This window comes from Lepidochelys kempii, chromosome 4, assembly GCF_965140285.1.
Source record: "Lepidochelys kempii isolate rLepKem1 chromosome 4, rLepKem1.hap1, whole genome shotgun sequence".
Classification (NCBI taxonomy): Eukaryota; Metazoa; Chordata; order Testudines; family Cheloniidae; genus Lepidochelys; species Lepidochelys kempii.
The window spans coordinates 26,412,279-26,440,122 of NC_136383.1; the positions used below are offsets into that span (position 1 = coordinate 26,412,279).

General features: G+C 44.2%; 1 protein-coding gene across 5 annotated transcripts; it reads right to left on the minus strand.

Annotated features, from left to right (window-relative positions):
* Positions 1-158: 158 nt before the first annotated feature.
* LOC140910254 (all-trans-retinol dehydrogenase [NAD(+)] ADH4) lies at positions 159-27,740 on the minus strand. Of its 5 annotated transcripts, XM_078852445.1 has the most exons (11): positions 27,606-27,740; positions 17,616-17,732; positions 16,195-16,296; positions 15,458-15,599; positions 12,885-12,972; positions 11,198-11,429; positions 10,281-10,541; positions 6,565-6,700; positions 3,534-3,672; positions 2,734-2,815; positions 159-2,631 (listed from the first exon to the last, which is right to left on the minus strand). In XM_078852445.1, exons 1-10 carry the CDS (start codon positions 27,621-27,623, stop codon positions 2,761-2,763), a joined length of 1,290 nt encoding a protein of 429 aa, XP_078708571.1. In that variant the 5' UTR covers positions 27,624-27,740; the 3' UTR covers positions 159-2,631; positions 2,734-2,760. The 5 variants fall into 5 exon arrangements, with proteins under 5 accessions (XP_078708571.1, XP_073196870.1, XP_073196868.1 ...); XM_073340769.2 differs by lacking the exon at positions 17,616-17,732; XM_073340767.2 differs by lacking the exon at positions 2,734-2,815.
* Between the last annotated feature and the right edge of the window lie 104 nt (positions 27,741-27,844).

Genomic DNA, 27,844 nt, shown 5'->3' on the forward strand with positions numbered 1-27,844 from the left:
AGGGAAGGAGCCCACTTGGAGACGTCTTCCCCCAAAATATCCCCCCAAGCCCCACACCCCCTTTCCTGAGGAAGGCTTGATAAGAATCCTCACCAACTGGTACAGGTGAACACAGATCCAAACCCTTGGATCTTAACAACAATGAAAAATCAATCAGGTTCTTAAAAGAAGAATTTTAATTAAAAAAAAAAGGTAACAGAATCACCTCTGTAAAATCAGGATGGTAAATACCTTACATGGTAATCAGTTTCAAAACATAGAGAATCCCTCTAGGCAGAACCTTAAGTTACAAAAAGACACAAATACTGGAATATACATTCCCTCCAGCACAGCTTATTTTACCAGCCATTAAACAAAAGAAAATCTAATGCATTTTCTAGCTAGATTGCTTACTAACTTTACAGGAGTTGTAAGACTCCATCCCTGATCTGTTCCTGGCAAAAGCATCACACAGACAGACAGAACCCTTTGTACCCCCCCGGATTTTATAGTATCTTGTCTCCTTATTGGTCATTTTGGGTCAGGTGCCAGCAAGGTTACCTTCTCTTCTTAACCTTTTACAGGTGAAAGGGTTTTGCCTCTGGGCAGGAGGGATTTTATAGCACTGTATACAGAAAGTTGGTTAGCCTTCCCTTTATATTTATGACACCATTGATGTTATTTAAACGTTTGTCATAAAAATGAGGTCCTGGATATTTCCTCTGTAACTTTCACTGTGGGCTTGCCTAAACAGGGACGTTTTCTCAGTTATACCAGTATAATTAAACTGGTATAGTTAAACCCTTAGGCGCTGACTTCCCCTCTGCCTGCTGGGTGCTTGACCTCCCAACTCTGGCCTCGCCCCGCCTCTTCCCACCCTTGCCCCACCCACAAGTCCTCGCCCCTGCCCCGCCTCTTCTCTGCCTTCTCCCCCATGTGTGCTGCATCCCCACTCCTCCCCCTCCCTCCCAGAAAGTCCTAAGTGCCGCCAAACAGCTGTTAGGCGGTGGGTGGGAAGTGCTGGGAAGGAGTGGGAGGAGCGAGGACCCATGTGCATGGGGAAGGGAGAGGAGGAGGTTAGGAGGGGGATAGGGGGAGGTTGTGCGGGTGCAGAGCACCTGCTAATTTTTCCCTGTGAGTGCTCTGCCCTGGAGCTCCCACGGAGTCGGCGCCTATTGTTAAACCAATATAGTAATACCAGTATAAATCCCTGTGTTGATAAGAGTGGCTTTTTTGGTTTTGTTTGCACAGCTTCCCAAGTCATACAAGCTAAACCAAAAATAGCCCTCCTACATTGGAATAAAAGTATCTACACAGGGGTTTATACTGATAAAACACTGTTGGTTTAAATACACACCTTAGCCTATAATGGCATAGCTTTCCCACATAGACACAGTATTGCCAACTCTCATGAATTTATCATGAGACACATGGTTGTGCCCCGCTGCTGCAGGAGCTCTCATGATGATGCAAAGAGCTCCTGCAGCCGTGCAGTTATTTTGGAGATGGTGACTACATGCACCACCCTCCTGTTTCCAGCAGCAGCCTGATTTCCTGTTCCCAGCAGCTGCCGGCTCTCTCTTCCCGTCCTGGTCTCAAGTATCTACTTCTCTGACTCCTCCCTGCTCCACCACTTCAACAGAAGAGAATGAGTGCTCTGACCCAGAATGTGTAATAGCTCAGTGATCATGGCCCTCTCCTGTGATAGGGGAGACCCAGGCTCAAGTCCCTGCTCCAAGCCAGGCAGAAAAAGGGATTTGACAGCAGGCCTTCCACATCTCAGGTGAGTGCCCTAACCGCTGGGTTATTGGTTATAATAGAGTGGATGTCTCTGTCTCTCACTCTGTTTTTTTCCCCTTTGGGAGTAAGGGCTGGCCTGGCTTAGGCCTTCAATTCCAGAAGGTTCACGAATGTGAATCCGTAGTAGTGGAGTTAGGTGCCTAACTTCCCTGAAGGAGCAGGGCTTAGGCCACACTCTTCTCCTCAGCATTTCTTACTGGCTGCCTAAAGCAGTTCCCCACTTATCGTGCTGGCTTCTGTAAATCCCTTTCTTAGGTACCTAACTCTCCCCGGGCACTGTATAGAGAATCTATGTGCCTAACTCAGGGCTGAGGATATCACTGGGTGGGAGAGCACCTGAAAGTTAGACTTTACAATGCTCAGTCCCTTTGTGGATCTAACGCTTAGTCACTTTGAGGCTGTTTTTAGTCTTTTTGCAAGACGATGCCAACAAAAATGGAATGGAATGAAAACTCTTGGCATAAAAACTAGGAAACACATTCTATATAGTTAATTATTTCATGAGATAAGATACTATATACAAATAAAAAATAACATATCACAGTGTTAGCAAAAAAGCATGTTGCACTAAAGTGACCCGCTGTCTGCACATCCATGTATAAATGTTGTGTATTGGTATCATACACTTCCACAACGCTTATATCTGTGTATTTATAGCTACTGTCTATTGTGACCTTTAGTTCCTACCTATTCGATATTGTCATGTACTGAACATAAGTACTTTCTGGAATATGTAAAGAAAAGATAATCGAGTCATTAAGCAGTGAGGCAGGCTGAGGATAAGGCTCAAATTCATATGGAAGTCTGCAAAAATTTAAGTTGAATCCTTAGAAAACCAAGACGGTTCTGATGCTGTGAACAGAAAATAGAAAAATATATCAACGTTGTTTATTTGTAACTTTTTATTTAACATTTGTGCATAGCATCTGCGTATGGACAACACTCGTTTTTTACCTTCTGTGGCTGCTTCTGTTTAAAGTCTCAGCCATTCCCACCTCTGTCAGTTGTTGACCAATTCAGCAGAACTATTCTTGTGCTGGGAGGGTGAAGTGCTAGGATTCAGAAGTTGCTGCAGTGATGGGGTGCAGGAGATGTTTGGGTTTCCTTTTAAAACTGTCCCCACAGTAAAGGGAAATTTGGGCTAGTTTCTCTGCCTTGGATGGAGTAACCTGCTCTTTGCTAAACTTGTCCGTGCCACAAATAACATAATCCTGTGGGGGAATGTCATTAAAATACTTGGCAAGACAAATTTTGGCTTTTGCAATAGGCCAGATTGGACCAGATGGGCCCTGGCCCCTCTAAAATGTCCCCTCACATGCACCCTTCAAATTACACAAGTTGAACTCAGTGCTATGCTATCAATAGACTCAGTATATATCTTGGGAAGAAAGTATAAATATTTCCAGCAAAAGTGTAGCTTAAAAGCTAAAAAAAAAAAAAAAAAAGTTTGTTTGCTCAGTGCTGATACCTCCTTTTTTAGTTTTGTTTATAAGAAAGTATTTTATTTAAATGTAGATTTCCCCATCCCTCTACCCTCCTCTGTGGAAGCACATGAACCCCTGCCTGAAACATTGGGCTGACTAGGAAACTGTTTGTGGGAGCCCCTTGAAAACACTGTCTCATCACCCTATCAGTTGTGCTTCGCTAAGTGAGCAGCAGGAATAAGGTTTTTGCTGGGTTTTTAAATGATGTTTTGTTTTAAAGGTGTTATATCAGCAAGATAAGGCTGGTTTAATTTCTTGATAACAACCTACCTCTTCCCCTCATACATAAGATCAAAAGCATCATTGATTTTGTCGAATGGCAGAGTGTATGTCACCAAGGCATCCAAATTGAATTTCTTTCCCATATAATCAGACACCAGCTTTGGTATAGAATCTACGCTCTTCCAACCTGCAACAAAGCATATAGCACCCCAAATCAAACAGGCTGTATTTACATAACTAGGTCATAAAAAAGATAATTTTGGTTCACGAATCGGAACAGGAAATTAGCCAGGTCAGCACTTCATTGAAAAGACCAAAGTCATTTTTGAGTGGGCTTGATTTGCCTCCTCTGGCCCAGGCAATCTGCACCCTCCTGCAACTGTGTCTTTGGGGAGATTGACTTGCAGGAGGAGATGTTTGCACTGTGATTCTCCCCTTGAGTTCCACTGGGAGAGGCCAGCATTAATTTATGCCAGGAAACTACGGAAGGTACCCCTCTCCCCAAAGGCTGCCCAAGACATATTCTGGGTCAGCGCATTTTCTAGGCAAACTTGTTATGCCCTCTCCTAAGCAGGCCCATCACAATTTCTGGGCTGTGCTGGCTGCCTCCAGGTTCCCTGGGGGGGACTGAGGATGCAGGCAGCCTGTGTCATCTCAACCTATCTTTCTCGTTGCACTTTCCACTATGGGGGGCAGCTGGCATCCTGGTTCTGCTGATATTCCCTGGCAAAGCCCAGGGAGTGAAAAAAGCCTTCTGGATTTTCTATGAAGAGAGGAAAGTAACAGCGGCTTGGTCATGAAATCCGTGCTCAACTTGAACATTTTTTCCTGTGAGGGTTTTTAAACTACCCCTGTTCTCTCCCGTTACTTCTAGAATTACCAAGTGGCACAACAGTTTTCAGGTAGGAGAATATACATGGAAAGTAATTTAAGTTCAGAACAATTATTTAAGACTCTCTCTTGCTTAAACCATGAGGTGTGCAAGGTTGTAGTTTATGGAGCTGTCAGTCATTAAAAAAGCATTTAAAGTCATAGCTTACTCTCATTCCATATGTGGAATGGCCTTTGAAGTCAATGGGGATTTGGCACAGAAAAACAAAACTGTAGGCAAAATGTCATCAACTCAGGAGGGGTCATTCACATACTTCATTTCACAGAATGGAGAACCTGGTCTCTCTAATCTGTTAGGAAGTGAGCCACCTCTTTTAAAACTAGTTGTATAATTTGGAATCGTAATTTGTTTTTGAAGATCTACAAGTTTGATAATATGTGTATGTACAACAATATAAATAGTATCCTTATCTGATTTTGGGGTATAGCTTATTTAATGGCCATTTAGACTCCTGATGTATTTATTTATACCATGTTCATCATTGTGGCATCTGAGCCTTAAAAGACCCTAACCAAGTAATCAAGTGGGTGACATTTACCCCTGTGCAGAGGGCCAGCATGAAGCTTGTGCACCAGTTCAGTCCCACTTAAGCTTTGCTTTGAGGGTGTGAGTGGTGAATAGCCCTTGTGCTGGACTTCTGCCATGGGGAATTTCTTCTGTGATTCTTTGTCTTGTGGCTCTCTCTCCCTGCCTGTGACACTGAAATTGTGTTGGTTACTTGGCTTGTTGTGTTAATTATTGTTATTGCTGAAGGCAGGTAGGGTGTAGAGATGGGCTTGTGCCTTTGGAAGCTGAAAGCAGTGATCCATGATCATCCTGACCGTTACAGGAATTGAGTTCCACAATCCTGGGCTGACTGCTGAGAGAGCTCGGTCTCCAGTTCTCGTGAGTTTGACTCTGATAAATAACTGTGCTTCTCAAAACAAAAAAAGCTATCATGAAGAATCTTTGTGGTAGAGGAAGATGCAGTTTGTCAGATAGATCTGCCAGTGGAATCTTTGAAGGGTAGGGCCATGAACTTGAACTTGATCCAGGGTTCAATAGGGAGCTTGAAGCCCAGGGATGAAGTGCTCCCTGCAGACCAGTAATTCCAGTCTTTTCTGATGAACATAATTTCAGTGATTCACAGCTATATAAAAAGGTAGGGGGAATATACGAGACTTTGGGCTTGCAATTTTTGGAATTTCTAAATTTCAAAGGATCCAGCAACTCCAGATACCACTCCCCATTCTCCCCTTGTGTAACGTCTCACTGCTATGGTTTCTCTCTTGTATGGAAACATTCTGTTTTTCCTATAAAAATACAAGATGGCAAACAGCTTGGCTTCCAAGAATGCTGTCTGAGAAGGGGGAAAGATTGTGCAATTTTAGATTAATTTTCTTGAATTGGATGGTAGACAGTCTTTTTCTATTTTTGTTTATATTTCCCCAAACGTGGTGGCAAAAGAACTGCCTTCGTGTTTTGGGAAATACTGCATATCTTAGAAAAAACAACGAGGAGTCCTTTTGGCACCTTAGAGACTAACAGATTTATTTGTGCATAAGCTTTCATGGGCTAAAACCTACTTCATCAGATGCATGGAGTGGAAAATACAGTAGGAAGATATATATGCACAGTACATGAAAAGATGGGAGTTGCCTTACCAAGTGTGTGGGGGGGTCAGTTCTAACGAGATAATTCAATTAAAGTGGGCTATTATCAACAGGAGGAAAAATCACTTTTGTAGTGGTAATCAGAGTGGCCCATTTCAAACAGTTGTCAAGAAGGTGTGAGTAACAGTAGGGGGAAATTAGCTTGGGGAAATTAGTTCTTGTAGTGACCCATCCACTCCCAGTCTTTATTCAGGCCTAATTTGAAATAGCCCACTTTAATTGAATTATCTCGTTAGATCTTACCCCCCGTCCCCACACTTGGTAAGGCAACTCCCATCTTTTCATGAACTGTGTATATATATCTTCCTACTGTATTTTCCATTCCATGCATCTGATGAAGTGGGTTTTAGCCCACAAAAGCTTATGCCCAAATAAATTTGTTAGTCTCCAAGGTGCCACAAGTACTCCTTGTTGTTTTTGCTGATACAGATTAACACAGCGAACACTCTGAAACCTGTATATCTTAGATGAGATGGATATAACTGTTCTTCCACCCTCCCACTGCCTTATGGCTAAACTATGTGGGAAAACGGACCTCCAAAGAAAGTGGCATTTATTTTCTTTCCCATTATCAGCTGCATTGGAGAAACAGGGATTGATTGTCCACCCGGAGCCACTCCAACAATTGTACAAGTTCCCCAGCCCACCATGATGCACTCCAGGGCAGCTTTCTGAAAGACAAAGCAAACTCAGATTTAACGGGCACATTACTGCTTGTGTGATCAGACTTTAGGCTCTTACTCAGTTCATAGTTCATTAAACTTCCATGGACTTTAATGGGAGTTTGAGTGAGGACTGAGATGCTAGCCATGGGGTAAGAGGTAAATTACTGTCATGGATCAGAAACTGGCTAATTGCCAGAAAACAAAGCGCAGGAAAAATGGTAGTTTTCATCATGGCAATAAATGTGTTCAAAGGTGCTTAAAATGAAAAGATGGAACAGATCCCCCTCCCCACTACTGCAATTCAACTAGACATAAAGGTGATCTGAAAATTTGCAAAACAAGTAAGATTGACTTAACATAATTATGCAGAAAGATTGCATGAACTCTATGCCCTCCAAAAAGTCAGTACTGTGTTTAGTCTTACCTGAACAATACCATGATCACCTGTCTTAAAGATATATGATATTTTACAGTATTATGCTTGTTTTAGTAGTTCAGTCTTATTTCATTTATATTAAAAGTCAAATCCTGATTCCAATAAAGGCCATGACAGTACTCCCATTGGGTTGAACAGAACCAACATTTGGCACTGGAATCATATTCTTGTAAATGATAATACTTCATGTGACACAGTAATTTGGTTTATAGAGGATATCCCATGATTTCTTAACTCCTGAATCCAAACTTTTGCTGGGAGATAGGATAAATGCTGCAGCTCTGTGGTAAACTTGGTACCAGTTTGCATGGGTTAAGTAGGATGTAAGAAGTTAGTAATTAGTAAATAATTACCAAGAAAAAAGATTGAGTAATTTAATATATTTTTTTTTTTAAGATTTCTGGCTTGGGAAATGGTACAATATGAATCTCTACAATTCCAAAAGCATGTATAGGAGAACTTTGTATGCACCCCATTGAGGGCAGCATATAAAGGTGAGGAGAACGTACATTCAGTCTGTGTTATTGAGGGCTGGAAATTAAACTTTGAGGTGACAGATTTGCAGCCTGATCTGGAGACCTTGTTGACTGGGGCAACTAGTGAGAACTGGAGAAGATGCTGAACGGAAATGCTTTATGTAATGGCTTGCTTATATGGTTCTCTTTCCCAAACAGCGGGATGGGCAGTGTCTGAGTTGGCATCTAGTGGGAATAGGTGAGGTTGCCTTTGGCTTTCCATATGATGCAGTGGCCAGATTAAGGCATGTTGCTAGATCATAAACCTGCACAGAGCTAGGTACCAGGGAGCGAGGAAGAGGGAACAAGGACCTTCTTGTGTCTCTGTGTAGGGGCCAAGAACAATCTTGTTCCTTGTACTTCAGGTTTGAAAGAAGAGGAAAATTCTGACAGCAAAGGCCATGCTACCAATCCATCCCAGAAAAGGGGCTGGTCTCCCCTTCTCCATTAAAGCGTGCAGCAACAACAGGTGCCTCGTGAGCTCCCTGGGACATTTTTCTTGCCTCAGAATCAACACCTCAGGAAGTTGCAGCTAGGGAAGTGCACCCTTAATTAACCTCTGTAAAGGTACCCGTATAACCCACAGAAACTTAATGTTAGCAGCTTTATTCTATTCATATCAGGAGTGTACCATTTTGGGAAGAAGAGCCATTGGGGGAGACAGTTATTGGGAGGATCTTTAGTACATAACACTTGGAGGGTATTTAATTGTAATGAATTATTACTGTCTGTTTTAATAAAAACAACAATCTCATTATATCCGACTGTTTATCCCATCTAAGTGTAAGCAGAGTCAGAATGAGCTCTACCCTGACATCTGGTGGTGAGTTGTGGAAAAGGACTTCAGGAGCTGATCTCGTTTGCATGGGCACACCCACCTGGCCTAGCATGATGGGACTGCTTGCCCAAATAGTCACTTTGGCTACTGTGGGACCCCCAGTCTCTTTGTTATTGGGGTAGGAGTAATAAAGTATTGTTATCTTGGTTATGGAATCAAGGACAGTAGAACTGTACTTGGCATTTTATGATGGAGGGACTCGCCCTCAACTAAATAGCACTTGCTAGGCAAGGGACATGGGTTCCCAAGCCTACTGAACTGAGAGAGCCTGGGGATAGGTATGTGTACCTGGCATTATGGGCCCCAAACTATGTTGATCCCTCCTGTCACCACTGTGTAATAACAGAGCTAATTTTGACTCCATTAGGAGTCTTGTTATATGCTACAGAGCTGAAATAACTGATTCCTAGGTCTAAGCATTAGACCTACTTTGGGCTAGAGGTTCTGAGTGTGCCAGCTCTGGTCCCCCCCTACCCCCCCAATAGCTGAAATCACTGAGGGCTGAAGTTACTAAAGCTGAAATCACTGGGAGCTGTGTTAAGCAGGGGGCCTGAAGATATATTGGTGAGTAGTTAGCAGGGCAGCTGGCGGAGAAGAGTGGCTAGCAGGATGGCTAGTGGAGAGGAGCGGCCAGCTGGGTGGCTGGAGGAGAGGCGCAGCTGGCAGTGAAGACTGCAGCAGAACCCCAAGGAGAGGCCGTTGACCCGAGCAGTGGAGCATGTAAGATGCCCCCCCCCATATCTCCCCCCACATCCACCCAGATTGGGAGGTAAACTCTGCAGATGAACTTCTGAACTCTGGGGGCTGCACTGACCAGGGACAGAAACTGTGGGAGGAGCGACTGTTGGATGGCTGGATTTAAGACCCTGAGGGGAAAAGACACTGCCAAACTTACTTGGGGGTGGGTCTTTTGCTCATGGTTTGTGTTATGAATCCTGTTTGTGGTGTTTCCTCAACATAATGCCGCATTGTTTCCCTCCTTTATTAAAAGGCTTTTGCTATACTCAGACTCTGTGCTTGCGAGAGGGGAAGTATTGCCTCTTAGAGGTGCCCAGGGGGGTGGTATGTATTTGTCCCAGGTCACTGGATGGGGGCTCGAGCAGCTTTTGCATTGTGTTATTGAAATGGAACCCCTAAATACTGAACCTGGCCCTTGTTGCTGCCAACTCTGACGGGCAGAAGGGTTACATGGGGGATTTGATAGCTGCTTTCAACTACCTGAGAGGTAGTTCCAGAGAGGATGGTTCTAGACTATTCTCAGTGGTGGAAGAGGACAGAACGAGGAGTAATGGTCTCAAGTTGCAGTGGGGGGAGGTTTAGGTTGGATATTAGGAAAAACTTTTTCACTAGGAGGGTGGTGAAACACTGGAATGCGTTGCCTAGGGAGGTGGTGGAATCTCCTTCCTTAGAAGTTTTTAAGGTCAGGCTTGACAAAGCCCTGGCTGGGATGATTTAATTGGGTATGGGTCCTGCTTTTGAGCAGGGGGTTGGACTAGATGACCTCCTGAGGTCCCTTCCAACCCTGATATTCTATGATTCTACATAAGAGTCCTTATCACACCTATTACCACTGTATCAGAGCACAGACCTAGACCAAAATACACATACTGTAATGGAACGCAAAACTGTATTATACAGTTCAGTCATTAGGTGGCACAGTGTGTAAAATACCTTATTTAAAGCTAACCTTAGCCACACCTGGCAGAGCAGTAAAGGATCTTATGGTGAACACATCTGGTGTGCATAAGCAAGCTCTATGACCAGTCCATATCTGGTACAGAAGAACATGACACATACCATGACAGCAACGTTACCGACGCATTCAATGGCAAAATCAACACCACCATTGCTCATTTCAGTTATAACCTCCTGAATGGGCTTCTTGAAATCCTGAGGATTGAGGCAGTCAGTGGCTCCTAACTGTTTTGCCAATGAAAATTTATTGTTGTTGATGTCAATTGCAAAGATCCGGGAAGCTCCAGCAGCTTTACAGCCTATGACAGCTGACAGGCCGACTCCTCCCAAGCCAAATACAGCACAAGTAGACCCAGGTTCCACCTGCAATAATAAGAAAGGTCAGGAAATGGCTTTAGAACCCTGGAGACAAAAGGAGCTTTCTAAATGTTTGTCTGTGATCTCCGGCTCATGTCAATAAACCACAGCAAATGCACAGGTTGGATGGGGCCATATCCTTTTTATTGTTTGAAAAACATAAGAAATGATCCACTTCTTGTGTGTTTAATATCAAGACCTTTGATTCATGACTCGCCCAGACCATGCCTCTCAAATGGAACTTGGTGTGTTGGCTTAGTGTTCATTACCATTCATTAACACCAGAAATGTGGAAACTTGAAACTGAGGTTGTATATAAACCATCAAGTACAGTTTTGTTTTTAAAACTAAAACTGTACTAAAGATTTTAAAAATATATAAAATGCTGTATAAAACTACAGTAACAAAACACTGAGTAAAACTTTTTTATTAAATTATTTTACATTATGCATACATATATATGTATGTATAATAAAAAATGGTTACAGTTAATGTTCCAGAAGAGCATATTCTTTTTTTAAATTAACCTTCAGAGGCAATAGTGCTCACTTTTTCATGTGAGTAGACCTACTGAATTCATTACAGTCATATGGAAAAGTTCCTAATCAAAGGGACTATTCATGTTAGTACAGTGAGTAGGAGTTGGGTCTTAATTAGCTCACCTTGGCAGTATTGAGGGCAGACCCATAACCTGTGGAAAATCCACAGCCCATCAGACAGACTTTATCCAGAGGAGCAGCAGCATCAATTTTGACAAGAGAGGTTTCCGCTACAACGGTGTATTCAGAGAAGGTGCTAGTCCCCATGAAGTGGTAAATCTGCTTCCCTTTGCAGGTGAACCTGCTGGTACCGTCAGGCATCAGGTCTTGATCAGAAATAGGTGTTTTAATTTTGCTATAGCGACAACAACAACAAAAGAATTTATACTTCACCGTCCCCTGCTGTCAGTGTCCCTCTACTCTGACTCACTATATGAGTCAGCAGTGTGCCCTTGTTGCCAAGAAGGCCAATGGCATTTTGGGATGTATATGTAGGGGCATTGCCAGCAGATCGAGGGACGTGATCGTTCCCCTCTATTCGACATTAGTGAGGCCTCATCTGGAGTACTGTGTCCAGTTTTGGGCCCCACCCTACAAGAAGGATGTGGAAAAATTGGAAAGAGTCCAGCAGAAGGCAACAAAAATGATTAGGGGACTGGAACACATGAGTTATGAGGAGAGGCTGAGGGAACTGGGGATGTTTAGTCTGCGGAAGAGAAGAATGAGGGGGGATCTGATAGCTGCTTTCAACTACCTGAAAGGGGGTTCCAAAGAGGATGGATCTAGACTGTTCTCAGTGGTAGCAGATGACAGAACAAGGAGTAATGGTCTCAAGTTGCAGTGGAGGAGGTTTAGGTTGGATATTAGGAAAAACTTTTTCACTAGGAGGGTGGTGAAACACTGGAATGCGTTACCTAGGGAGGTGGTGGAATCTCCTTCCTTAGATATTTTTAAGGTCAGGCTTGACAAAGCCCTGGCTGGGATGATTTAGTTGGGGATCGGTCCTGCTTTGAGCAGGGGGTTGGACTAGATGACCTCCTGAGGTCCCTCCCAACCCTGATATTCTATGATTCTATGACCATCCTTTTGCTACTGCAGTCATGGGCTGCACTTGAACAAAGGTTGTCAATTTTTTGCCAAATGGTGAGTTGGTCTTTGTGGAATACGAACAGTAGCGTTTAGGAGGAGACCAACCATCAAACTCACTTTCATGTCTGTCCTGAGCAAGGATTTTAACTGGGGTCTCCAGATGTTCTGCTAGATTAGTGTGTCACCTGGCTCCAAACAGTCAGATATTTTAGCTAGATACTTGAGAATAAATCTCCTGTGGCTATCACTTGGATTTAAAAGCTGGCAAAGACTAGTATTTTATTCATTACACTTTCTAAGTGTCTGGCAAGCAAGATGACTACAAAGTGAAGTGTTCTCTGACCCGACTCCTCTTGGCACAAAAAGGGAGAGGAAAGCCGCTGCATCTCCACTGCAGGATCTTTCCCTGGTATGGCGGGAGACCCATAAAGAAGGGTAGCTGGCTCCTATACCATCATTCTCATCCCAGTGTAAGAGACATGTTAGGGGAAGGAGGGATAAGGCATGGCTAGAGCATACTGTGCTCCAGCTACTGCCAGTTGGTGGATGGTCTATCCCAGGCCGTGAAAGTTAGAGCCGTCCCCAGGATGAAGCTGAACAGAGAATCATGGAACTGTAACTGCCTCCATGATTGTCTCTCAGCCCCTCCCAGCTGTGGCCCAATGTAAAAGCCTCTCCTACTGCTCCCTGCAAGGTAAAATACAGTATTTGCAATTCCTACCTGATCTTTTCGCAAAGGTTGGTCTTTGGATTCAAGCAGAACTTGCATTGGCCACACTGAGGGACATAGAGTGGGATAACCTTGTCACCTAGAAAAATCAATATTTATCAGATACTGTTTGTTTGTTTAAAGTTATTTACAAAATTTGCTGTTGTTTTTTTCAAAGTCTCATAGGCCCAGCCCTGCAAGTTCTCCCTTCTTGGAACTCTTGTAGGCCCTAAATATGTCTAATTCTCTGTTGTCTGGTGGCACCTTAAAGACCAAGATTTATTTGGGCATAAGCTTTCATGGGTAAAAAACTGGGAGTGGGACAGCAACAAGGCACAGAGACTGGCATAATCAGAGGGAGACAAGGGATGAGATAGATGAAAGCCAGAAATGAGTTGGGTAGAGCCTTAAAGGTGAGGACAAGAAATTTAAATTCTCTTTGGTAGGCACATGGGAAACAGTGGAGGAATTCAAAGAGGGGTTGAGATGTTTAGATCAGCGGGCAAAGAAGATAATTTTAGCAGCCACATTTTGGATGAACTGAGGGTGGTGATGCAGCAAGCCAGAAAAGAGAAGGTTGCATCACTGTGCTGCTGTGTAAAAACAAAACAACCTCCCACTCCAAAAACAACACCAAAAAAGTGCCCCAGAGGTTACAGAGGGGAATGGGAAAGCCTGATTGCATTACAACAATAGCTGATCATCAGATGAGAGAGGGAAGAGTCACCTGCTTTGCTCGTTGTCACAGGGTAGCTGGTCTCTGTGGATAGTCCAGTGCCCTGGACTGGAGCAGGTAAGCCCAATACAGATAATTAAAGAGGTCTGGGCTACAGCTGGGCCTATAAAGGGCTGCTAATAGGCAGCAGGGAGAAGGAAGGATTGAGATAGGCTGAGCCCTAAGGAGGAAGCTGTATTGGAGTGGAGCTAGCTTCTGTGGTGGGTCCCTAGTAGGGTGACCAGATGTCCCGATTTTATAGTGACAGTCCCAATATTTGGGGCTTTATCTTACATAAGTGCTTATTGCCCCCCATCCCTGTCCTAATTTTTCACACTTGCTATCTGGTCACCGTAGTCCCTAGAGTCAGGGACATGGCCCTGTAGCTGCTGCTCTGGGAGGAGCAGAGCGGATGGAGGTTGGGGCCCTGAAGCCTGGGGCCAAGAGCTGAGTTAGGACTGTGTTGTGCTTGTTTGTTACCTCTCTTTAAAGAATAAACCTCCTTGCCTGAGACTGCTCGTGGCAGCATTAGCTTTGGATCTGGGGAGTAGTGACAGCCCTGGTGACACTCATCAATCACTTGTTGCTAACCAGCCCCAAGGGCATCAATTGCAGCATAAGTTTCCATTTCTGGTTTACTCTGCAGCTGCAGATCTTTTTCCTGTTCTTTCTGTGTACAATAACTGAAGGGGACATATCTCCAGCAGCATCCATGTGAATTGCTTTGTGGTCTTTCCTTCTCAAATCCGAAACAACCATAAACGTATCTGCATTAGCTACGTCAGAGTTACTGCTTGTCACAGACTCCTAGAGCTCAAAGCCAGAAAGGACCACCAGATCACAGCCCACCAACAACACCCAACAACCAAAATTAGACCAAAATATTACAGCCCTCCGGAAACTAAACTGTTATGTCCTGCAAGCAGAGAATCGGAGGGACTGAGGTACACCAGTGCCTGAGGCCCTTGCAATAGCAAGGAACTGATTAAGTGATATATACCCAGATGATTCCAGTAAGTGACCTGCCCCCTGTGCTGTAGAGGAAGGCAAAAGAAAAAGAAAAAGAAATGCCACTGGCAATGCGTACTAGCCCACCCTACCCAGTGTCCCATCTCCAGCTGCGGCCATCTCTGCTGTTTCAGAATAAGGAGACGCTCCCATCCCTCCGAATAAACTTGGAGGGGGAAATCCCTTCCTGACCCGAAGGGATGAGTCCCAAAGCATGAGATTTTAGGAACATAAGACAAAATGGAAGGACAATCAGGGCTGCTGAGCCTTGCCCCCCCCATCACAAGCAACCCTGTCATGCAGTCCCACTCATAAATTTGTCCAGCTCTATTTGTTAAAACTAATTTAGTTGTTTGCCCCACAACTCCTATTGGGAAGCTGTTTCATGACCTCAGCCCTCTGGTAGTTAGAAAACTTCTTCTAATGTCCATGAGCCAGCATTGTCCTTCAGCTTAAATAGCTCTTCATCTTCCCTGGTGTTTACCCTCCTCCTCTGCAATCTATTTACAGAGAGTAATCATATCCCCAATCACATGGGGGGTGGAGGGGCATGTAGGAGGAGTTCAGTTTATGTGCACTCTCTTTAAACACATTTACTAGTGCCATGTCTTCTGGCATGACAGATAACTTTGGAGACAAAATGCTTCATCCCATTGCATTTTATCCTCCACCATGCATAACCACCAAAGTTTAATTGTAACTAAACTTCTACTCTAATAGAAGGCCTGGTTTTTCACTGGTTTCTGTAGTTTATACCAGTACAAATCATTGACTTCAACAGAGCATCACCAACATATAGCCCTTGTGTCAGAATGGCAAAAAAGGCCCTGACACTGCAGTGGTATAGCTAATTTCTCAGTACCTGGTTTAAATGTAGTCACTCCTGGTCCAGTGCTCTCCACAATTCCTGCTCCTTCGTGGCCCAGGATGACTGGAAAAAGACCCTCCTTAAAACTGAGGCTAACAGCATGAGCATCAGTACGGCACACCCCCGTGGCAACAATCTGTAAGGCAGTAACACTCTTACATTTACACTGTAGGTTGATAATGGAGAATTACAGCTGTGACTTGAATCAAATTAGAGAGCTGCTCTTACCATTGCAATACCACCAAGTTTGATGGGAAATTTGAGCTATTGCCTTGATAATACCAAGCACTGGAACTTCATTAATGTTGTGGTTTTGCACAACCCAACCATTGTCAACATATACAGCAGAAAATAAACATTTGAATGCCCTTTTTTATGGAGACAAGGAATCACAAAATGTTCGACCATTCTCTTTCTTTTTCTTTCTTTCTTTTTTTTTGTTGAGAAGCAACACACAAAAGTAAATTAAATCTGATTATCATGAAATTTTGCCTGCATGTACATCTTGGTGTGATTTAGGGAACACAGTACACTCTGGCTGCTCTGCCCCACTTTAGCAACACAAAACAGCTGTCAACTCGTCTTAAATGGGCTTTTAAACTATGTTTATGTTTATGACTGCTTTGCACAGCCAGGATATATTGGTGAATCTTAACTGCTTCTTTCAAATGTAATAGCCTTCACTGCTATGCTACTCCAGTTTTACACCAGTGTCAATCCAGATGACTTACCTTAACTCTAATTTCATGTTCTTTGGGTGGGGCGACTTCAACCTCCTCAATAGAAAAGGGGTTCCCTGCTTCCCAGGCAATGGCTGCCTTGCATTTAATAACCTTGGAAAGGAGTAAGTACATTTCAGATTTTACTTTATTGCACTCTCTACAGTGCATTTTGAAAAATAAAGAGCAAGATTCTGATCTCATTCATCCTGGGGTGAATCAAGAATAATTCAATTTAAATAAATGAAAAATAAAAAATAATAAAAATGTATAGCAAATGGAAGAAAAGGGAGGCTGATAGTGATGAATATAAACCAGAATTTAGGAATTGTAGAAAATTGATAAGGGAAGGAAGGGGACACAAGGAGAAATCTATGGCTAACAGAATTAAGGAGAATAAGGAGCTTTAAAACTATATTAAGAACAAAAGGAATCCTGACAATAGTATAGGTCCTTTAGTAGATGGAAATGGTAGAATTATCAATAATAATGCAGAAAAGGAAAAAGTGTTCAATAAATATTTCTATTCTGCATTTGGGAAAAAAACAAATGATATATTCTCATCATATGGTGTTGATAGCACTCTTTCCATTCCTCTAGTATCTATAGAGGATGTTAAACAAAAGCTACCAAAGCTAGACATTTTAAAATCTGCAGGTCCAAGAGTTTTAGAAGAGTTGGCTGAGGAGCTCACTGGACCATTAATATTGATTTTCAGTAAGTCTTGGGCCTCTGGGGAAGTTCCAGAAGACTGGAAGAAAGCTACTGTTCTGCCAATTTTTAAAAAGGGTTAAAGGGGTGATCTGGGTAATTGTAGCCTGACATAGATCCTGAGCATCTCATACAGGACTTGATTAATCAAGAATTAAAGGAGGGTAATGTAATTAATGCAAATCAACTTGTGTTTATGGAAAATAGATCCTTTCAAACTAAGTTGATGATATTTCTTTTTGGTAAACATATAAGTTTGGTTGATAAAGATAATAGTGTCAATGTGATAGACTTCTGTAAGATGTTTGACTTGGTACCACATGACATTTTAATTTAAAAAACCAGAATGATATAAAATTAACATGGCACACATTAAATAGATTAAAAACTGGCTAACTGACCATTCTCAAAATGTAACTGTAAATAGGGAATCATAATTGTGTAGGTGTGTTTCCAGTGGCATCCCACAAGGATTGCGTCTTAATCCAATATTATTTAACATTTTTTATGAATGACCTAGAAGACAACATAAAATCATCACTAATAAAATTTGCAGATGACAGAAAAATTGGGGGGGAATGGTAAATAATGAAGAGGACAGGTCACTGATTCAGAGCGATCTGGATCACTTGGTAAACTGGACCCAAGCAAACAATATTCCGTTTAATATGGCTAACGGTAAATGTATATATGTAGGAACGAAGGACATAGGCCATACTTACAGGATGTGGGACTCTATCCTGGAAAGCAGTGACTGAAAAGATTTGGGTGTCTTGATGGATAATCAGCTGAACATGAGCTCCCACTGTGACAGGGTGGCCAAAAGAGCTAATACGATCCTGGGATGCATAAATAGGGGACTCTTGAGTAGGATTAGAGAGGTTATTTTACTTGCATATTTGGCACTGGTGTGACCACTGCTGGAATACTGTGTCCAGTTCTGGTTCCCACAGTTAAAGAAGGATGTTGATAAATTAGAGTGGGTTCAGAGAAGAGCCACAAAAATGATTAATGATTAGAGACTGGAAAAAATGTATTGTAGTGATAGCTCCATGAGCTCCATCATTTATCTTAACAAAGAGATGATTAAGGGGCGACTTGGTTATATGGGGAACAAATATTTAATAATGGGTTCTTTGGTCTAGCACTGAAAGATAGAACATGAACCAATGACTGGAAGTTGAAGCTACACAAATTCAAACTAGAAATAAGGTTTAATTTTTGAACGATAAGACTAATTAACTGTTGGAACAATTTACCAAACGTTATGATGGATTTTTCATCACTGACCATCTTTAAATCAAGATTGGATGTTTTTCTAAAAGATCTGCTCTCGGAATTATTTTGGGGAAGTTCTCTGGCCTGTGTTGTATACAGTGATCAGACTAGATGATCACAATGGTTTCTTCTGGCCTTGGAATCTATGAATGATGGTCCCCGGAAGAAAAGCTGGTGTAACTGAAATCAGAATTGGGATCCATACCATATAAAATCAGCTTGAAGTTTAGGTCTATTTCAAGTTTGGAATTCAGATACAAGATAATCTGCATTGTTTAGAATGACAATAATTTCCCAATCTTCATTAATCTGCCCTTTTATCTTTCCAGCTCACGTTATTTACATTATAGATGCATTAATTCTCACCACTCTGATACAGAGGTATCATAAATACTATGACCCAAATGCAATAGGTCCATCTGCTCCTCTTTTCTATGTGATACGAGATGAAGAGAGGCAAAATAGAGCATAACAACCCTGAATTGTGTGCAGCATGTAGGTGATGGGGGAGAGCAGGATCATTGTCATTCTATGCCTTAGCCCCTATGGATCATGGCAGCTCTTCTGTATGAACTTCATGTATAGTCAGGGCTCTGTGGCTTGAGGTGAAGTCAGGAGTCGGACTAGCCACGCTGTGCACCTCTCAGGACAGGTGGATTTCCGTGGGGAAATTACTGCTGAATAAAGCAGAATTAATTCTCTTTTGTACCCTCCAACCACTTGGAGAGGGAGCAGAACCAATAGCAGCACAGCTCCAAAGGGAGTCATGTTGCCCAGGGAAGGGAAAAAGAACTCAAATGGCTGGTTCTGTTCAAAGGTCTCTGTAGATCCGTCGAGTGTGCTGGTGTTTCCAGCCCTGTCTCTTTTCCTCTCCACACTGTCATAAATGCCTCACTCCGGAGGGAAGGATTTGACTGAAATCCAGGGGTGAAAGTAAGTCTAGGGACTTACCGGTATGGGGCTGGGCTGGGGCCGGCTCTGGCCCCTGGAATGGGCGGGGCTGGGGGAGGTCAGAGCCAGCCCTGGCCCACCCTGTACCGGCAAGTGCTTTCTTCTCCCTCCCCGGGGTAACAGGGGCAGCCGGGGGCTCTGGCAGAGATTTAAAAGGCCCTGGGTGGTAGTGGTGGCCGGAGCCCTGGGCCCTTTAAATCATCCCCGGAACCCCGCCACCGCTTCCCCAGGGCTCCGGCAGCAGGGCTCCGGCCACCACTACTGCCCCGGGCCCTTTAAATCGTCCCTGGAGCCTGCCGGAGCCCTGGGGAAGTGCCGGCGGGGTTCCGGGGACAATTTAAAGGGCCCAGGGCTTGGCCGCCGCTACTGCCCCGGGCCCTTTAAATCGCTGCCCCAGCCTCACTGCCGCTACCCCAGGGCGCCGGCAGCGGGGCTCTGGCAGCAATTTAAAGAGCCGGGGGCTCCAGCTGCTGCTGTGAGCCACAGGCCCTTTAAATTGCGCCTGGGGAAGCCGATCTATCCTGGTACAGCACACCGGCTCTTGCCGGTACACTGTACCGGGGCGTACCGGCTTACTTTCACTTCTGCTGAAATCCGAAGTCACGGCAGCTTGAGTACTCTTTCCTCCCACACTCCTCCCCTGGTAGGACAGCATGCGTGTCTCTCATTCCTTGGTGAGGCAAAGCTGTCATTGATGGACATGAAGTGAGTTTTGCCTGAGTAAAGAATACAGGAATGTGGCCTTCTAATAACTCTTATGTTGTTTGAAATGTATTCAACAGTTTAATTCCTCCTTAAAGCTTAAGCATTTGAAGAATCTCCAAGCATGGAGTCACAGGCTGATGAGGACAAATGTGAATCTTTGAACAAGTATAATATATACAGATAAATTATGTGCAAAATAGCTCTTATAATTTTTTGGGGGATTTTGAACGCTGGTGCTACATAAGGAGCTGCTTTGCTGAACCCGTAATACCAGGAGCAGCTGTTATAATAAAACAGAACAGGGTCTGTGGTAACAGGTTTTTAGAAAGAAATCTATAGTATTGTAAGCATCTAACATATGTGTTCATTAGTATCTGTGATTTTAGTAACATCTTGGCCCATAGTATGACAATAACTTTCTAAGTTACTGAAGCTGTTATCGCTCCTGATCTTTCAGTCCTGACACAGACAAAATGTCTTGAATGAGTAAGAACTGAAGGTCAGGGCCGATTATCTGAGCTGAACCAGAATCATGGAAACCCACAGAATCCTGCTTGTGAAAACTTCAGTGAAAATGCAGCACGCCACTGAATATGGCATAGATATACAAAGCATGTTACTTTGGCTACTGACAAAGGGCAAGAAGGAAGTTAAATACAAAAATAGCTGAATGAATGAAAGGCAGGAGCCTCTCTTCAGCTAGGGTTATCTGGAGAACACGACGCTCTAGTCATGCCTCCAGTCCTTCCCCAGGCCAAGCCCTGACATACCCCCTATGCAAGAGCAAGCCTACCTGCCTTGGGGGTTCACCTACGCCAGCAGAATCCACTTGTATCTGGTTGTCAGTTTTAAGGCCGCTCTGCCAAGATGTCACCTAAAATCTGAGTAATCCTGCACTGGGAAGGGAAGGTGATATTCAGTCTGTTCTTTTGACAAATATTATAAGACGGTCTTGGCTTCTATTTTTAAGACATATACAACTAGAAATATTCACTAATCTACCTCTCAGCTATTTAGAGTTATTACTTTTGGCTGAGACCCTGTATTCCAAGTGAATTTGTTTAACTAAGCTATGAATTGATATTTAAAAAGAAGGATTTCTTGTAACAGTGTCCAGATACCTTCCAACTAGAGCAGCCTGAATTGGGTAGTTGTGTCCTCAAAAATAGCTGAGAAAAGACACTGTGTTTGAGTCAAGGTGTGAACTTTTTGTAAATGACATTTTATGTTTTTTTTTTCCTTTTAGCTAGCTAAGAAGCATAGAAATCAGAGCTGCCAACTGGCATCATTTTAAATGATTGAGAATTTTTAAAAAATGGAGTGAACTGTGACTGTCTTACTAAAACCCGTTGCAAAATCCAACTATATAGGTGAAATTCATTCCTGTGCAGAGGACTAGCGCAGGCCGACAGGGTTAGGATTACAGCTGTGCAGAGGAACAGGCCAGAGTTGAGGTTTAAGTGGTTGGGTAGGCCTTGTGCTGGCCTTCTGCACAGGGGTGTGAATTTCAGCCTATTGGCTTGATTGACTGTTGCCCTGCAACTTGTGTAGTCATTGACATCAGCACAATTTGAGTGCAAAGTCTTGTAAAAATGCTACCAGGTCAGAAAGGTAGCGTTTTATTTTCACTTTTCACTCGCTCTGCACTGCCGTTCATGAAAGCACAAGGTGCAGTGTGTGGCAATTTGAGGACTCTGTCTATGTGCAGCTGATGAATTCTGCTTGCTATTATGAAATTGTTGTATCATAGAATGCCTCTCAGTGGATCATTTGCTGACAGGACTGTAGCATGCACTTACCAGACTAGGGATGACACAGAGTCAGTCTTTAGATCTTAAATGATCACTTATTCAGATGAGACAAAAGGCTGGTTCCTATCCATGAGGACAGATTTGCAGAGTGATAGGTTGCGTGGCAATGATGTCACCTTGTAGGGTTCTGTGGTCACCTGCCAAAGGGGGCTGGAAGTTATAAAAAAAGGGTCTCTCAGCTGCCATTTTAGAGGCAGAGAGAGAGAGAGGAGGAGGAGAAGAGACCAGAGAGTCCATATGCAGGAGGACGGGGGGCAGAGAAAGGAACCTGGACTCCATAGAGGACTCTGGACTTTGCCCAAATAATTGTTCAGAGTGGTGGGGAAACTGAGGCAGGGAAAATACATATAGGTTTGTTTAGTACTTTGTATAGAATGGCGTATCTCTCAGGTGACGTAAAGAGTAATGGTGTTTAGAATCCTCTGCAAAACCTGTCTGTGTGTCTGTTGGCTTTCATTGTCATGTACCCCTGAGGAGGTAAGCTGTAAACCAGAAAGCTCACCCTTGGGTGGGATCCTGGGTAATGTGCAAGAGCTGCTGGGGAGGATTGAGGGAGAATATACTAGTTTCAGGGCCGAAGCAGCTGGGCTGCAGGGTTCCTACCTCCAAGAGGGATGTCAGATACGAGGTCTGCGCCACGAGTGCATGCCAAGAGGCCCAAAGTCAGGGACAATGCTTAACTCTGCCCTGCCCCAGAAAGCTAAGGCATGTGAGATTCAGCATTTGGATCCCCTCACAGCAGTCTTGCAAGTATCCCACAGGGGGAGCTTGACCAGATCCCTGACAGGAGGCAATGATGAATGGACCCTATAAAAGTAAGATACTTTTTAAAGGCTGCCTGAGTGAATCTGTGTCCTGTACAACACGTGTACTGGGCAGAATTGAGACTGTGAAATAATGCAGGGAGGTCGGAGGCTGAGGAAATCACGGTGGCACTCTTGAGGTGCAGCAGTCTAGGATCCTGCTGTAGAAGTGGTGTGCCTCAGTGGAGAAGCAGATAACTGTGCAGGGTGTAAAGGATTAGAAAGATGAATTGCTTCACTTGAACAGGAGATTTTCTGATTTATTTATATTTTCAATGTTCATAAATAAACACAACACAATTTCAACTGAGGGTCTGTATGCTTTGGGCCAACATTTCCCCTTGTCTGGCGCACAGATATTGACTCTGACCAACAGTTTCTATCACATCAGCGTGGGACAGATTTTGCTCTCATTTAAATCAGTCGCTCTGCCTGCCAGACTCCTATTGAAGCTGCTCTACTTTGGATAAATAATTAAATAGTCTTTGGAGCAGGTGGCTGGACCTGGGTCTTCCTCCTCCTAGGTGAGTGCCGTAGCCACCAAGTTACAGAGTAAAGGCTTGTCCATGTGGCGATTTAGTGCATGGCAAGCTGGACTAGCATGCCATGCGCTCACTGGCCATGTGACCTGCTACTGTGCACTAAAAATTCCAGAGATCAGGTCCCACAGGCAAGATAGGCTGGGGAATGCCGATCTTCACCTGGTTTGAGGATCCTGCTGGGGCTTAGGCATGAGATATGCAACCAGAGTCCTAGAGTGAAGTGTACTGCAGATGCCCGGAGGTAGCAGCTTAAGCGCCGAGGGAACTTTTATAGCAAAACTGTAGGTGCGGAGTGAGTTTAGGCACCTACAGAGTTAAGTAGCACCCTAGGAGTGTTTGTGGATTGCAGTAGAGCCTAAATCTGGAGTTTAGGTGCTATGTCCTTTTGTGGATCTGGGCTTCAGATACTGTGGTTGTGGAGGGCTATGTTAGTACTTTAAAAAGACAGACTATATTTATCTCGGTATGATCAACTTTTGATATAGACTTTTAATCCAGATTCTACTAGGTTGGATGGAAATTAGGAATCTGAGGCCTTGTCTACACTACGAAATTAGGTTGATTTTATGGAAGTCGATTTTTAGAAACCGATTTTATACAGTCGATTGCGTATGTCCACACTAAGCGCATTAAGTCGGTGGAGTGCGTCCTTACTACCGTGGCTAGCATCGACTTACAGAGCGGTGCACTGTGGGTAGCTATCCCACAGTTCCCGCAGTCTCCGCTGCCCATTGGAATTCTGGGTTAAGCTTCCAATGCTTGATGGGGCAAAAACATTGTTGCGGGTGGTTTTGGGTACATGTAGTCAGGCTCCCCTCCCTCCCTCCGTGAAAGCAACGGCAGACAATGGTTTCACGCCTTTTTTTCCTGGGTTACCTGGGCAGACGCCATATCACGGCAAGCATGGAGCCCGCTCAGCTCACCATCGCCGTATGTCTCCTGGGTGCTGCTGGCAGACGCAGTACGGCATTGCTACACAGCAGCAGCTCCTTGCCTTCGCGGCAGACGGTGCAGTAGGACTGATAGCCATCGTACGTCTCCTGGGTGCTCCTGGCAGACCTCGGTGGGGTCGATCAGCGGCACCTGGACAGATATGGCTATCCTCCTCCTAGAGCACTGAATGGGAGCCAGAGACTCCAGGTCATTGTCTTCTTTAATTTTCTTCTCATGGAGATTCAGTCCTACCTGGAATATCTTGTGAGCTGGAGGCTTCTGCTTCAGGCTGCTCTCCCAGCCGGCAGGGCCGCGCGGTAACACCTACCCCAGCCTACCCCTTGCTTCCATGGCTCATGAAGCCTGGACAGTAGTAAGGAGCAGTTCAACTATAGGCAGCACAAGTGCAGAATGGTGGTGGAATGTGCCTTTGGACGTTTAAAAGCTCGCTGGCGCTGTTTGCTGACTAGGTCAGACCTCAGCGCAACCAACATTCCCATTGTTATTGCTGCTTGCAGTGTGCTCCATAATATCTGTGAGAGTAAGGGGAAGATGTTTATGGCCGGGTGGGAGGTTGAGGCAAATCACCTGGCGTCCGATTTTGAGCAGCCAGACACCAGGGCGATTAGAAGAGCACAGCAACGCATGCTGTGCATCAGAGAGGCTTTGAAAACCAGTTTCATGACTGGCCAGGCTTCGGTGTGACAGTTGTGTGTGTTTCTCCTTAATGCAAACCCACCCCCTTTGTTGATTTTAATTCCCTGTAAGCCAACCATCCTCCCCCCTTCCAAATAAAGTAACTATTGTTTTGAAACCATGCATTCTTTCTTTATTAATTAAAAAAAAAAAAGAGATAAGGGACAAGGTAGCCCGAGTGGGGTGGGGGAGGAGGGAAGGACAAGGCCACATTGCTTATTGTAGCCACGCTAAAAATCCAACTGTTTGAATGACAGCCTTCTGTTGCTTGGGCCATCCTATGGAGTGGAGTGGCTGGCTGCCCGGAGCCTCCCCCCCGCGTTCTTGGGCGCCTGGGTGAGGAGGCTATGGAACATGGCGAGGAGGGTAGGCGGTTATACAGTGGATGCAGCGGGGGTCTGTGCTCTTGTTGGCTTTCCTGCAGCTCCAACAGATGCTTCATCATGTCCGTTTGCTCCCCCAACAGACACTTCATCATGTCCATTTGCTCCTCCATTAGCCTCAGCGTCACATCCTGCCTTCGCTCTTTGCGCTCACTTAATTCTTTCCTGGCCTCTGCCACGGAATGCCTCCATGCATTAAGCTGTGCCCTATCAGTGCGGGAGGACTGCATGAGCTCGGAAAACATGTCATCATGAGTGTGTTTTCTTCGCCTTCTAATCTGCGATAACCTCAGGGACGGAGACGATAGGGGGAGCGTAGAAACATTCTATGCTCTACGATTCTGGGGGGACTGCATTGTCACCTGTGCTGCTGAGTTCGCCACGCTGACCAAACAGGAAATGAAATTCAAAAGTTCCTGGGGCTTTTCCTGTGTACCTGGCTAGTGCATTGGAGTTCAAAGTGCTGTCCAGAGCAGTCACAATGGAGCACTCTGGGATAGCTCCTGGAGGCCAATACTGTCGATTTGTATCCGCACTATCCCAAATTCGACCCAGCAAGGTTGATTTTAGCGCTACTCCCCTCGTCAGGGAGGAGTACAGAAGTCAATTTTAAGAGCCCTTTTAAGAGCCCTCGATGGAACGGGGTTGGTTGTGTGGACGCAGTCATTTTTAAATCAACCTAACGCGGCTAAATTCGACCTAGCCCTGTAGTGTAGCCCAGGCCTGAGGCTTTCAGTTTAGCTTTCATCCTTTAAATCTTACAATGTAATTTAAAAAACAGATATGGGGCTCAAATATACAGCTAAATTAAAACAATATTTTCTGGATTGCAGAACTTCAGCTGCTTTGTAGACATAGCTACTGAGGTGTTTCAGGGGAATAATCTAACAATCTGACTGCACAATTGTTCAGTTAATAGAACAATTAACATTAACTCAACAGCAGTCCTCATTTAATTTCCCTTCTAACAACTATTTAAGTTAGAGTTCTGGTTTACAGTGGAACAGCCACAAGCACAGTTTGTTGAAATGAATTCCTCTTGGCTTCCAATGTAACTAGATATTTATAACTGTCAGGAGTGGAATGTTGCAATCAGTTATCAACCATTGTTGTCCTGTTATTTTTTTTCTTGTTGCCATCATCCAGTATTTCATCATAACTCTCCCTATTAGTATTATATTTTTACTGAAGTGTACAATTTCTTGAAGAAATGTGAACTTGGACAGAGTTAATGGAATGAGAGTGCCTTGCAAAATAATTTATTAGGTGGAACTGTCAGGACCGAATCCTGCTTGCGTTTAAGTCAAAGGAAGTTTTCCCTTACGCATGCACTGGCCCCTATCTTCTCCTTGTTCATCAGGTTACCACCCTGTCCTCATTGTGATACCGCTGAATAACATTTTAACAATGCTCATGAGGACTGAGACTGTATTATTAATAAATAATACAGAAAACAAAAGAAGCAAACTCTAAGTTGCTTCCTCGTCCAGTTTTGGCAGTGTGCCCCGTCTCCTCTTTAGACCCTTCCCCTGCAAACTTGTGCATGTGCATAATCCTACTCATGTGAGCACTCCCACTGAAATCACATAAATAAAGTTAGTGACATATAAATGTGTTCAGTATCAGACCCTGAGAGTGTAAATTCTTTGGAGCCCTTTAAATTGGGTCAGATTCTTGTCCTTGCTGTGGTCCCGTTGGGCTGCTAGAGTGGTGCCAAAGGGCTGTAAAAGTACCCTCAGGAGCTGACATGTTGTTTTTGTGTTGCCCAGGACAGGGATGGGACATTGTTTTGGGGGTTTTTTCCCCAGAGCTGGAGGGGGTGGAGTGCTTTGCATTTCAGCAATTCCTCGGATGTAATGGCTCCTAAGAGCTGTACAGCCTCAAGTTTGCCAGAAATCTGTTTGCAGAGTATATTGTCAGTGCTAAACAAGTAATAATAAATAATACTGAAATAAAGACTGAAGGATTGGGCCCCATGTTGCACTTAGCCCTAGATCTGTAACATTCATATACTATAATGCATACTAACATTCCGGGGAAACAGTTATACTTCTGACCAGGTACACAGTACAACAAAACAACGGGGAATAAAAGTCAAACCATGGCATATGTTGGGGCAGGGCATGTACCAGGAATGTGCTCTATTCTCTGATTTGCCACATTTTCTCTTAGTCCAATTTTTTACGGTTGGATTTAATAAAAACCCTTTTCTGTATATCTTAATTTCAGAAAGAGCTCCTCTGCACAGTGGTGCCCATTCCCCTTGCTGCAGCCCAGGGGTATTGCTCTCAGCCCGACCCTGCTACTCTCCATCCCAATTGTGTGATCCATCTTCCCCGCAAATCCGCAGTGAAATCAAGGGAACACCAGGACTGCAGCATCCCTTACTTTACTCTCCACTTACTGCGCTCTACAGTGCCCCGAGCAGGAGACATGGGGATCCTTCAGAGCACTCTCCCTCTGTGCCACCCACCCCACCTTAGTCACTGCTGCAAAGGAAGAGAGCAGCATGTGATACCTGCACAGCACTCAGAGAAGATATACCCGTGCTATGCAATCAAAGAGGAGGACTGGAAATCAGCACTAAACAAGCGTACCCCATTGTCTTACTTTGCCCACTGTGCTCATCTTCTTCCCCTCTGGAGTCTCTCTCAGGAAGGAGTCTGGGCTCAAAGAGTTGTGCTCAGATCAGCAGTGCTACCAGCTCCACAGGTACAGCCCACAAAAGTCTGTCTGTCCAGGGAGCAGCCTACACTGCCCTAAATAGCAGCTAGCATTTCCCTCATTCCACTCCCCTTTCCCCTCCTACCTCAGCACTCCTCCCTTTTCAATACTCTTCTCCTCCCCTT

Excerpts from the sequence above, each read along its gene's own strand:
- LOC140910254 (XM_078852445.1), bottom strand. Across the intron at positions 15,600-16,194 it reads AACATGAAATTAGAGTTAAG|ATTGTTGCCACGGGGGTGTG; the intron begins GTAAGTCATCTG and ends ACTGCCTTACAG. Across the intron at positions 6,701-10,280 it reads TCGGTAACGTTGCTGTCATG|AAAGCTGCCCTGGAGTGCAT; the intron begins GTATGTGTCATG and ends TTTGTCTTTCAG.